Source organism: Somniosus microcephalus, chromosome 5 (genome assembly GCF_052327205.1).
Source record: "Somniosus microcephalus isolate GS21.2 chromosome 5, FLI_Smic_1.0, whole genome shotgun sequence".
NCBI lineage: Eukaryota > Metazoa > Chordata > Chondrichthyes > Squaliformes > Somniosidae > Somniosus > Somniosus microcephalus.
The window spans coordinates 262,519,685-262,532,918 of record NC_140991.1 but is presented as its reverse complement, the minus strand read 5'-3'; the positions used below and the strand labels follow the sequence as shown (position 1 = coordinate 262,532,918).

Here is a 13,234-nt window from a genome sequence, read left to right as displayed (position 1 = left end):
GATATCTTAACCAATCAGGAGTGGTCTTGCAACATGCCCCAGACAAGATCAGTTAAAAAGAGTACACTGTGGCAAAGCCATCAAGAGACTCTTGCAGTAACGTTTATAATTGTCTTTAACCATAGTTGTTATCTTTAAGTGTTTGCTCTGTTCAAACAGCGCGGGAATCGATAAAATCGCGATCTGACGCGATGACTTCATCACGGGGGTCACGTGACGTTCCCAACGGCGGGAAACATGATGACGTCATGATGTCAGGGGGGTAGGGCATTTCAGTCAGTCCTCGTGGATCCAGCTAGTGTACAGACCTGTGTGGAGTTTCTCCTGCGTTCTTTTGTTTCTAACTGTTTCAGTACATTAAACCACGTTTGTTTAACTGTCAGTTTCAACCGCAGTATTTTCGTAGTAGTGTGAAGACACCTACATTGGTGACCCCGAAACCTCGCGAACGTTTTTCGCGGTGGACACGGAATGCAGGCCAGTGATGGAAGCCAACGCAGTGGTTTGGAAGCTCCCCCAATTCTGGGAACAACAGGCGGCCTCCTGGTTTGTGCAGGCTGAGGCACAATTTGAGCTCCGCAACATCGTGCAGGACCAGCTCCGATATTTGTACATGGTCTCCGCCCTCAACAGCTCGACGGCGTCGAGGTTCATCAGCCTTCTGGAGAACCCCCCGACCGCTGACAAGTATGTCGCCATCAAGACACGGCTGCTGCAGGTATTTGGCCTTACAAAGGCGGAGCGCGCTCGCCGTCTACTTACACTACCCGGGTTAGGTGACTCCAAACCCTCGGAACTAATGAGCCACATGCTAACGCTCCTGGGCCTAGAAATTCAGTTGGCTGTGCCAGCCGTTAGCGCCTTAGGAGTAGATCTCGAGCGCTAGGCGCTTAGCGCCCGGGCGCAGCGCGATCTGCGCCTCGCCCCAACTTCAGTAGACATTTAGCGCCGGCGCAATGTCGTTGCGCATGCTTATCTGCGCGCGCAGATCATGACGTCATTTCGTCGTGCAACGTCCTTTGTGCGCCCGGAACCGGAACTTCACTCGCGCCGCCCCATTGTGCGCCTGGCGGCCCGAACGACTGTGAAGTGGAACGGTACACAGCCGAGGCGGGCCGCGGGGAGCGCAAATTAAAGGGCACTCCTGCAGTAGAAAAGGCAGCCGTTTTGCAACACTCCTGGAGGAGGAGGAGGAGGAGGTGGAGGAGGAGGGGCGGTACCACGTAACAAACTGATGGAGAGAAGCCCTCCCCAACAACACAAATACACTAGTCTCGGCCTTTCACAAAAACAAATCCACCCTCCCCCTTTAAGAGCTCACCCCAGAGTGTCTGCCGGCAATCAGCAGCTCACCGCACCTGCCCTGCGCCCAACTTCCGGTGTTAGCGCCCCGGGCTGCCGGCTTAGCGCCTAATGATAGTCGTGCATCGCCTGTTTTAGCGCAGCAGCAACCTCTTAGGGCGATGCAACTGAATATCGGCGAAGGGGGCTCGACTTTGCGCCGGGCGCAAACTTTAGCGGCCGCCCGACTTTACCGCCCCAAAAGTGGCTATACTGAATTTCTAGGCCCTGGGGTCCGAACCCCAATGTTTCCTGTTTCGCGAGCTGTTTCTTAGTCAGCTTCCCGAACAGGTCCAAGCAGCCCTCGCCAGGTCGGACACCGGGGATTGCATCGCGCTCGCCGAAGAGGCGGATAAAATATACGCGGTCCGACAGCAATACTGCGCCATTGCGCAACGCCCAGCCCCGAAGGGCCCCACCTCGACGCTTCCGACGACCGGTTACTGTTATTACCACGCTCGTTTTGGCCTGAAAGCCCGCTGCTGCCGCCCGCCTTGCAGTTTCGCGCCCAAACCGTCAAACAGACCGCCGCGAGTCAAGAACACCGGAACCGGGGCGTGCCCCGTGGCCACAATGGCGATCGGCGATTCCGGGAATTTAGGAGTCGGTCAAACAGGCTTGTCCGACCTCCTCTGCGATTGACGTTCCTCGTTAAAGACAATTCTGGGGGGGCGTATGTGGCAAAGCCATCAAGAGACTCTTGCAGTAACGTTTATAATTGTCTTTAACCATAGTTGTTACCTTTAAGTGTTTGCTCTGTTCATAGAAACATAGAAGATAGGAGCAGGAGTAGGCCATTCGGCCCTTCGAGCCTGCTCCGCCATTCAATGAGATCATGGCTGATCATCCAAATTCAGTACCCTGTCCCTGCCTTCTCCCCATATCCCTTTAGCCTTAAGAAATATATCCAACTCTTTCTTGAATATATTTAATGAACTGGCCTCCACCGCCCTCTGTGGCAGAGAATTCCACAGGTTCACCACTCTCTGGGTGAAGAAGTTCCTCCTCATTTCAGTCCTAAATGGCTTACCCCTTATCCTTAGAGTATGACCCCTGGTTCTGGACTCCCCAGCCATCCGAAACATCCTTCCTGCATCTAGTCTGTCCAGACCTGACAGAATTTTATAGGTTTCGATGAGATCCCCTCTCAATCTTCTAAACTCCAGTGAGTATAAGCCCAATCGACACAATCTCTCCTCATACGTCATTCCTGCCATCCCAGGTATCAGCCTGGTGAATCTTCGCTGCACTCCCTCCATGGCAAGAATGTCCTTCCTCAGGTAAGGTGACCAAAACTGCACACATTACTATGGGTGCGGTCTCACCAAGGCCCTGTACAACTGTAGCAAGACATCCTTGTTCCTGTACTCGAACCCTCTTGCTACGAAGGCCAACATACCATTTGCCTTCTTAACCGCCTGCTGCACCTGCATGCTTACCTTCAGCGGCTGGTGCACAAGAACACCCAGGTCTCTTTGCACTTCTCCTTCTCCCAATCTATTGCCATTCAAATAATAATCTGCCTTCCTGTTTTTGCCACCAAAGTGGATAACCTCACATTTATCCACATTATAGTGCATTTGCCATGTTTCTGCCCAATCACCCAACCTGTCCAAATCGTACTGGAGTTTCACAACATCCTCCTCACAGCTTACCCTCCCACCCAGCTTTGTGTCGTCTGCAAATTTGGAGATATTACATCCAATTCCCTCGTCCAGATCATTAATATATATTGTGAACAGCTGGGGTCCTAGGACCGATCCTTGCGGTACTCCACTAGTCACTGCTGCCACTCGGAAAACGACCCGTTTATTCCAACTCTTTGCTTTCTGTCCGCCAACCAGTTCTCTATCCAAGTCAATACCTTGCCCCCAATCCCATGTGCCTTAATTTTGCACGCTAATCTCTTATGTGGGACCTTATCGAAAGCCTTCTGAAAGTCCAAATACACCACATCCACTGGTTCTCCCTTATCTATTTTACCAGTTACATCCTCAAAAAATTCCAGTAGATTAGTCAAGCATGATTTACCTTTTGTAAATCCATGTTGACTTTGTCCGATCCTGTCACTGTTTTCCAAGTGCTCTGCTATTACATCTTTTATAATAGACTCCAGCATTTTCCCCACTACCGATGTCAGGCTATAATTCCCCGCTTTTTCTCTACCACCTTTTTTGAATAGTGGGGTAACATTAGCTACCCTCCAATCCATGGGTACCGTTCCAGAGTCTATCGAATACTGGAAGATGACCAGCAATGCATATACTATCTCTAGAGCCACTTCCTTAAGTACCCTGGGATGTAGACCATCAGGCCCTGGGGATTTATCGGCCTTCAGTCCCATCAATTTTCCTAACACCATTTCCCTACAAATACTGATTTCTTTCAGTTCCTCCTTTTCATCAGACCCTATGTTCCCCGACATCTCTGGGAGGTTATTTGTGTCCTCCTTTGTGAAGACAGAACCAAAGTATGTATTTAGTTGGTCTGCCATTTCCTTGTTTCCCATTATAAATTCCCCTGATTCTGACTGTAAGGGACCTACGCTTGACTTCACCAATCTTTTTCTCTTCACATGTCTATAAAAGCTTTTAGTCAGTTTTTATGTTCCCTGCAAGCTTACTCTCATATTCTATTTTCCCTTTCTTAATTAATCCCTTTGTCCTCCTTTGTTGACTCCTAAACTGCTCCCAATCCTCAGGATTATTGCTTTTTCTAGCCAATTTATATGTCCTCTCCTTGGATCTTATGCTATCCCTAATTTCCCTTGTTAGCCACGTCAGGGGGGTAGGGCGTTTCAGTCAGTCCTCGTGGATCCAGCTAGTGTACAGACCTGTGTGGAGTTTCTCCTGCGTTCTTTTGTTTGTAACTGTTTCAGTACATTAAACCACGTTTGTTTAACTGTCAGTTTCAACCGCAGTATTTTCGTAGTAGTGTGAAGACACCTACAACACTACACAATACTGCCATGGAGAGATGCCTCATTATTGACTTGGAAGACATGGAGCAACAACAATTCATAGCAGATTAGGACAATGGTGCATAAAGTACAAGAGCAAAGAGGCTATGATAAAATTGTACAAGACATTGGTTAGGTCACAGAGGTCTGTCTGCATTTTTGAGTGCCCCATTATAAAAAGAACATTGAAGCCATAGAGAATGTATAACGTAGCTTCACCAGGATGGCACCAGGAATGAGAAACTACAGTTATGAGGAAAGACTTAAGATAAAAAATCACAGGATTGGGGGTAATATTCTGGAATGGATAGAGGATTGGCTATCTAACAGAAGGCAGAGAGTTGGGATAAATGGTTCATTCTCGGACTGGCAATCAGTAACTAGTGGTGTTCCACAGGGGTCAGTGCTGGGTCCCCAACTCTTTACAATCTATATTAACGATTTGGAGGAGGGGACCGAGTGTAACATATCAAAGTTTGCAGATGATACTAAGATGTGAGGGAAAGTAGTGAGTGAGGAGGACATAAAAAACCTGCAAGGGGACATAGACAAGCTAAGTAAGTGGGCAGAGATTTGGCAGATGGAATACAATACTGGAAAGTGTGAGGTTATGCACTTTGGCAGGAAAAATCGTAGAGCAAGTTATTATCTTAATGGCAAGAAACTGGAAAGTACTGAAGTACAAAGGATCTGGGGGTCCTGGTGCACGAAACTCAAAAGGTTAGTATGCAGGTGCAGCAAGTGATTAAGAAGGCCAATGGAATGTTGGCTTTCATTGCTAGGGGGATAGAATATAAAAATAGGGAGGTATTGCTTCAGTTGTACAAGGTATTGGTGAGACCGCACCTGGAATACTGCGTACAGTTTTGGTGTCCATACTTAAGAAAAGACATACTTGCTCTCGAGTCAGTACAAAGAAGGTTCACTCGGTTAATCCCGGGGATGAGGGGATGGACATATGAGGAGAGGTTGAGTAGATTGGGACTCTACTCATTGGAGTTCAGAAGAATGAGAGGCGATCTTATTGAAACATATAAGATTGTGAAGGGGTTGGATCGGGTGGATGCGGGGAGGATGTTCCCGATGATGGGTGAAACTAGAACTAGGGGGCATAGTCTTAGAATAAGGGGCTGCTCTTTCAAAACTGAGATGAGGAGGAACTACTTCACTCAGAGGGTGGTAGGTCCATTGTATATGCTGCCCCAAAAAGCTGTAGAAGCTACATCATTACATAAATTTAAAACAGAAATAGACAGTTTCCTAGAAGTAAAGGGAATTAAGGGTTACGGGGAGCGGGCAGGAATTTGGACATGAGTCTAGGTTCGGATCGGACATGGCTCTGTGGGTAGCGGAGCGGGCCCAGGGGCCGTGTAGCCTGATCCTGCTCCTATTTCGTGTGTCTAATTCTGTTAGATTCAGGAGATGGTTCTGTGATAGTAGATTGGCGGTCAGGATCAGATCAGCCATGATCTTATTAAATGGCGGAGCAGGCTCGAGGGGCCGATTGGCCTACTCCTGCTCCTATTTCTTATGTTCTTATACTGGGACTACTTCCACTGAAGCAGAAAAGGCTAAGAAAAGATTTAATAAATGTTTTTAAAATTATGAAAGGTTTTGAAAAAGTAAATAGGGAAGGACCATTTCCTCCAATTGGTGAGTCAGTGACAAGGGGTCATCAGTTTAAAATAAACACCAAGAGGTGAGGAGAGACAGGTTGGGAGAAATGTATTTACACCTGGAGTGGTTGGAGTGTGGAATCATTTGCCACAGGGAAGGTGGCGAGATTAGCTGGTACAGACCCAATGGGTTAAATGGCCTGGTGTCAAATGGCCTCCTTTTATGGTAGCAGGCACATCAGACCAGCCTCTGCAGACAGTGAGACAGGTCTCGCTGTCTGGTTCTTCCAGCAAGTGATGCAATTGGCCACTATTACTTTTATTAAACCTGCTAGCTATTTTTTCTGTTCATTTTTTTTCTAACTATGTATGTCCCACTAGTCTGACATTTTCTTTTCCGCACAATAAAATGCAATATATATTAAAAGTGAAATAATTTTCATTCTGTTTGCATGCTTGTGGTGTATGTGCTGCTGTGTTTACCCATTGAGATTGGTGAATTTATGCCGACTTGTGTATGCGCCCATTCTTAAGTGCTTCCCTAGCCGAGAGTGCAGCAGTGCTGGTTAGCTGCTCCACCAAATGTCAACTTGCCTGGACTAAAGAAGGGCCGACACCTTATCTGTGACTAACCTGCATCAGTGCCAGGGGTCTCCTTTGTTGGAGGTTCACTGCTTTTGGACAAGTAATTCAGACTGGGGACCTAACTCATTTATTTTAAGTTTGTACGATAATAAATCACTGACAATAATTTCTAGCCTAAAGAATCTAAAGGCGGGGGGGGGGGAAGGGAAGAGTGAGAAGAATACAAAAGGATATTTTGTGCATGGTGTAAAATTCAGTGCAATACATTATGCAATTGGTGGATATATCATAGGCGGCCATTCGGCCCATCATGCCTCTACCAGGTCTTTAAAAATCTATCCAATTAGTCCCACTCTTTCCCCATAGCCCTGTAAATGTTTCCTTAGCAAGTATATATCCAATTCCCTTTTGAAAGTTACTGTTGAATCTGTTTCCACCACTTTCTCAGGTAATGAATTCCAGATCATAACAATGTGCTGTGTAAAGAAATTCTCCCCATTTCCCCTCCGGTTCTTTTGCCAATTATTGTAAATGTGCGTCCTCTGGTTACCAACTCTCATATATGCACAAATGTAAAAATTTCCAGCGCAGTACCTCCACTGTCTCCATTCACTGCATCAGAAACTGTGGTCAGAGTGCCTGGTATCTTAAAAGATGCCAACTCCAGTCGTTGGACCGACTTCTCCAAACGTTCCACCAAATCTTGTAACTCTGCCATTACGGATATACTGAAAGAAATAATAAAGAATTAAACGGACACGGTGAGCATTATTACTAAAATATAGAAACAGGTCAGTGCAAGCGAGTAATAAAAGGATATAATTTACTCGAGTTCAGACATCATGATGAACAAAAATCTGTCATTCTTAAGCAACGTATGCCCCATAAAGGTAATCGATGCATGGCCTCCCTTTTGGGGGTCTCTAACATAAACAGGAAATAGCAACGGCCCATATTCCCTGCAGTATTGGCATTAATTTTGATGTCAGTGCCAAGCAAGTGAAAAGTTGCACGCTGTGTGACAGACATTTTCCATGAATCTTTGAGCTGTGTTGCACACATTTTGTAAGGTTCTCCTAGACCCATTATGTAATAGTTTCCTAGTGTTCGTGTTACAATCAATGCATATTACAGCTTCCTGAAAAAATGCAATTGCTCTGCTATTAATGGACACCTACTGCATTAGTCCATAATGGTGAAACTGCAAACCAGTCACCTTCACTTGTCACTGCTTCTGGTGCACAGGCTAATTCTTGTATTTTAAAAAAAGCACAGACGTAAATACTGCAGCCAGAAAAGAATACAGAAGGTTAAGTTAAAAGGAGATTCATTTCTTGCTATCAGAATAACTTTCTCCTCATCTCCCCTTTGGTTCTTTTGGGGGATATTCACAGGTTGCGATATTCTAATTTTTAGTCAGGCTTAACCAAACCCCATCAGAATGCATTAGCACCTATGCTCTTAGGACTGAAATGAGGAGGAATTTCTTCACCCAGAGAGTGGTGAACCTGTGGAATTCTCTGCCACAGAGGGCGGTGGAGGCCAGTTCATTAAATATATTCAAGAAAGAGTTGGATATATTTCTTGAGGCTAAAGGGATCAAGGGATATGGGGAGAAGGTAGGGACAGGGTACTGAATTTGGATGATCAGCCATGATCTCATTGAATGGCGGAGCAGGCTTGAAGGGCCGAATGGCCTACTCCTGCTCCTATCTTCTATGTTTCTTTCCCCGGAGAACTTCAAGGCTGCTGCTGTGGTACCACCTGGTACAGAGCTGCCCTAGCATCGTTGAGGTAATGTCTTTAGAACTTGACCGAATGGAAGATGGCTAAGTTAAGAGTCCTTGAATATCTGCTTGGTCATGTGAGAGGGTACAAGGTCTGCCTCACTCAATGATGTCCTCCTTTACTAGATGAGTCCTTCTCTGTCCATTGTCGAAGGCTTTGCAGTTGCCGGAAAACCTGCATGTCAAGATCTGCAGAATTTGAAAGGCGATGCGAGTGTGTAGCAAAAGAAACTTCAACTGTTACTTTGAAAGAAATACAAGTTGTTGTTGTTGAAAAAGAAAATGGAGAAAACGCCAATACAAGTTTTTGTAAAGATCAAGTGCACATTAAAGAACAAGGGTTGTGAGTAATAATAGAATTGGCAAATGATTCACAAGCAGAAAAGAATGAGAACTTTTACTACTGGGAGTGCAACGATGTAGTGCTGCCAACATCAAGTTGGTAAAAACTGATCAAGAATGGCCATTCTTTTGCTCTTGGATTCTGAGGTTAAGACATTTTTGGGCTCCTGGATCAGGGTCCAGTGATACAGGCCCTGAAGTGGTGAGCTTCTTCAGAAGATCAAGCTGTTAACACCTCAATGTCTCCCCTCCTCACTTATTCTCAATTCCCTTCTTGGTTTGGGAACACTTGGATGGCTGAACGGATTTATTTATTTTTAAGAGCACAACATCCAATTGACATCACCCACTCTGCTCTGACTAAGACAGTATTCATCATCTATCCTCCAGTAAAAAGGAAACACAAGCTACCCAGCTTTGGTTGGAGGAGCAGATCCAAGCATTGGAATCTGCCCACAAGACGAATCAGACACTTCCACCCCACCCCCCACTTCAGAGACCCAAAGGTGACCAGATTTGTATGACCAATTCTGCTCATCAATGCGCAGAATAAACTAGGCCGTCTATTGATATTTACTTTGAGGAACCAACTGGGTAGTTAGCCCAAGCCAGTAGAACATAAGAACATAAGACGTAGAAGCAGGAGGTGGTCATTTGGCCCCTCGAGCCTGCTCCGCCATTCAATAAGATCATGGCTGATCTGATCTTGGCCTCAACTTCACTTCCCTGCCCGCTCCCCATAACCCTTGACTCCCTTATCATTCAAAAATCTGTCTATCTCCACCTTAAATATATTCAATGACCCAGCCTCCACAGCTCTCTGGGGAAGAGAATTCCAAAGATTCACGACCCTCTGAGGGAAGAAATTCCTCCTCATTTCCGTTTTAATGGGTGCCCCCTTATTCTGAAATTATGCCCCCTAGTTCTAGATTCCCCCACGAGGGGAAACATCCTCTCTGCATCTATCCTGTCAAGCCCCTTCAGAATCTTATATGTTTCAATAAGATCCCCTCTCATTCTTCTGAACTCCAATGAGTATAGACCCAACCTGCTCAACCTTTCTTCATAAGACAACCTCTTCATCTCCGGAATCAATCTCGTGAACCTTCTCTGAACTGCCTCCAATGCAAGTATATCCTTCCTTAAATAAGGAGACCAAAACTGTATGCAGTACTCCAGGTGTGGTCTCACCAAAGCCCTGTACAGTTGTAACAGGACTTCCCTACTTTTATACTCCATTCCCTTTACAATAAAGACCAACATTCCATTTGCCTTCCTAATTACTTGCTGTACCTGCATGCTAACTTTTTTGTGAATCATGTACAAGGACCCCCAGAGCCCTCTGTACCTCAGCATTTTGTAATCTCTCTCCATTTAAATAAGAATTTGCTTTTTTATTTTTCCTACCAAAGTGGATAACCTCAAATTTTCCCACATTATACTCCATCTGCCAAATCTTTGCCCACTCACTTAGCCTATCTATATTCCTTTGGAGATTCTTTGCATCCTCCACACAATTTGCTTTCCCGCCTATTTTTGTATCATCAGCAAATTTGGCTACATTACACTCAGTCCCTTCATCCAAGTCATTAATATAGATTGTAAATAGTTGAGGCCCCAGCACTGATCCCTGCGGCACCCCACTAGTTATATTTTGCCAACCTGAAAATGACCCATTTATCCCGACTCTGTTTTCTGTTAGTTAGCCAATCCTCTATCCATGCTAATATATTACCCCCAACCCCGTGAGCTCTTATCTTGTGTAGTAACCTTTTATGTGGCACCTTATTGAATGCCTTCCGGAAATCCAAATACACGGCATCTACTGGTTCCCCTTTATCCACCCTGCTCGTTACATCCTCAAAGAACTCCAGCAAATTTGTCAAACATGATTTCCCTTTCATAAAACCATGCTGACTCTGCTTGACTATATTATGATTTTCTAAATGTCCTGCTACCACTTCCTTAATGATGGACTCCAGCATTTTCCCAATGACAGATGTTAGGCTAACTGGTCTATAGTTGCCTGCTTTCTGTCTCCCTCCTTTCTTAAATAGGGCCGTTACATTTGTATTTTTCCAGTCCGCTGTTACCTCTCCAGAATCCAGGGAATTCTGGTAGATTACAACCAATTCATCCACTATCTCTGCAGCCACCTCTTTTAAGACCCTAGGATGCAGGCCAGTGGGTCCAGGGGACTTGTCCACCTTTAGTCCCATTAGTTTGCCTAGTACTTTCTCTCTAGTGATAGTGATTGTTTTAAGTACCCCCCCCCCACCCCAATAGCCCATTGATTATCCATTATTGGGATTCTTTTAGTGTCTTCTACCATGCAGACCGATACAAAATATTTGTTCAAAGTCTCCGCCATTTCCCTGTTTCCCGTTATTAATTCCCCAGACTCATCCTCTAGGGGACCAACGTTTACTTTAGCTACTCTCTTCCTTTTTATATACCTGTAGAAGCTCTTACTGTCTGTTTTTATATTTCTTGCTCGCTTACTCTCATAAGCTATCTTCTCTCTCTATCATTTTTTTAGTCATCCTTTGCTGGTTTTTAAAAATGTCCCAATCCTCTGGCCTTCCACTATTCTTCGCAACATTGTATGCCTTTGTTTTCAATTTGATACCATCCTTTACTTCCTTAGTTAGCCACGGATGGTTCATCGTTCTCTTAAGAGTGAAAACCAGAAGTGACCAAGGGGTTTAATTTCCTCTGGTAGTACTTGGCTTCACTAACAGCCATTAACCTTTTTAAATGTAAATGCATTATAAATGCAAGTTCATTCATTCTTTATTAAAACAGAATTAAAATAAACCATAAAGGAATCCTATGCAACACATTAAACAGTGTTAACCTGAGGAAATTAAGCCAAGGCTGTCAATAGTCTTGAGAATGTTAATAGGGAGTTTAGTTGGCTTTACTCTGACTGTGTTAAGTCAGAAGCCAAGAGCATTCTCAACTGCTATTGGGGACTGTGATAAAAATGATAACTTCCGGGAAGTTATGTCATCACTAACTGTGAACTATGAACTATGAACTGTGTACATACCTCACTTCCTGTCATGTGTCACTTCCTGTTGGACTGGTATAAATACTGGTCTGTTCAGTATTGTAAGAGGCTTCTACCAGAGGCATGGTAAAGACCTCTCTTGTATATAGTGTGTTTATAAGTTACTTAAAGCTTACTTTAAAGTTACTTGATGGTAAGCCTCCTTTTTCTTACATCAATTTAAGTAACTTAATATTTACACTCACGAATACTAGACCTTCGGACAAACTCGGAATTAAGGATCCAGGGAACCACCCATCATGGAGAAAATCCTTAGACCTATTCGTCTGGACTTGGACCCGAATGCACCAGCAGCTGGCAGGGTATGGAAGCATTGGTATCGTACTTTTGAGAATTTTTTGGATGAATGTAAAGCGGATGCTCCTGCTAAATTGAAGATACTTGTCAATTATGTGACCCCAAAAGTGTTCGAATATGTTGATGACTGGGATAATTACGAAGAGGTGATTCGGGCACTTAAGAAACTGTATGCGAAGACCCCAAATGAGGTCTATGCTAGACATCTGCTGGCCACAGCCCGACAAGGGCCAGGGGAATCAATTGACGAATTCCTGCAAGAACTTCGCAGGCTCAGCGTAGATTGTAACTTTCAGGCAGCCTCAGCTGAGCTGTACCGCCAAGAAATGATTCGTGATGCTTTCATCTGCGGGATTGCCTCTCCATTTATACGCCAGCGTCTACTAGAAAGTAAAACACTTGAGCTACAAAAAGCTTTTGACCTAGCTTGTTCACTGGATTTGGCAAAGAGAAATGCAGACCTCTATCAGCTGCCCAGATCTCGATCTGCTGCTGTAGCTGCAACCAGACAATTCAAGCGGTCTCAGGTGAACCCTATCATGGGGGAATCTAATTCTGATAATTCTGATGAAGAAGAGGAGGACGACCCCACTTTAGCAGCCTCTTGGCAATCTAGGAAGGAATGCTTCTTTTGTGGAGATGCTTTTCACCCTAGGAAAACCTGCCCTGCTCGCAATGCAATCTGCAGTTATTGCAGGAAAAAAGGACACTTTGCTAAAGTTTGCCTATCAAGGGCCTCTACGAGGGCCAATCCAGCTAAGGCCTACCGAACTGCCCCAATTAGGGCCTATCAAGATGCTCCAGCTAGGACCTATCAAGCTTCCTCTCGAGCTCTCTCCCGAAGAAGCACACCGAGAGTTTTAGCCACTCTCTGTGCAACGACACCAATTACAGCTGCTTGCCCACAGAACCTGTCTCAGGCAGCCACAAAAATTTCAATTAAAGGGCATACCTTAGATGCCTTAATTGACTCAGGAAGTACTGATAGTTTCATTAAGGAACAGATTGTTGCGAAATTGAAACTACATGTCTTCCCATCGGACCAGGCAATTGCGATGGCCCAGTCATCACTTAATACCAGAATCTCCGGCTTTTGTGTTGTTGATATGACACTTCATGGTCGTATGTATCCCTCCACCCGACTTTCGGTGCTCAAAGACTTATGTAGTGATCTCCTCTTAGGGCTGGACTTCCAAAAACAGCATAAGAAACTCACCATTGAGTTTGGTGGATC

At 45.0% G+C, this 13,234-nt stretch overlaps 1 protein-coding gene across 5 annotated transcripts in view; it reads right to left on the bottom strand.

Annotated features, from left to right (window-relative positions):
* Positions 1-13,234, bottom strand: part of cap2 (cyclase associated actin cytoskeleton regulatory protein 2) — a 295,674-nt gene that overhangs the window by 243,029 nt on the left and 39,411 nt on the right. For all 5 annotated transcript variants that reach the window (XM_085988892.1, XM_085988893.1, XM_085988894.1 and 2 more), the window contains one exon: positions 7,096-7,229. In XM_085988892.1, the coding sequence (XP_085845018.1) occupies positions 7,096-7,229 (134 nt within the window). Of the gene's footprint in view, positions 1-7,095; positions 7,230-13,234 lie in introns of those variants that run through there.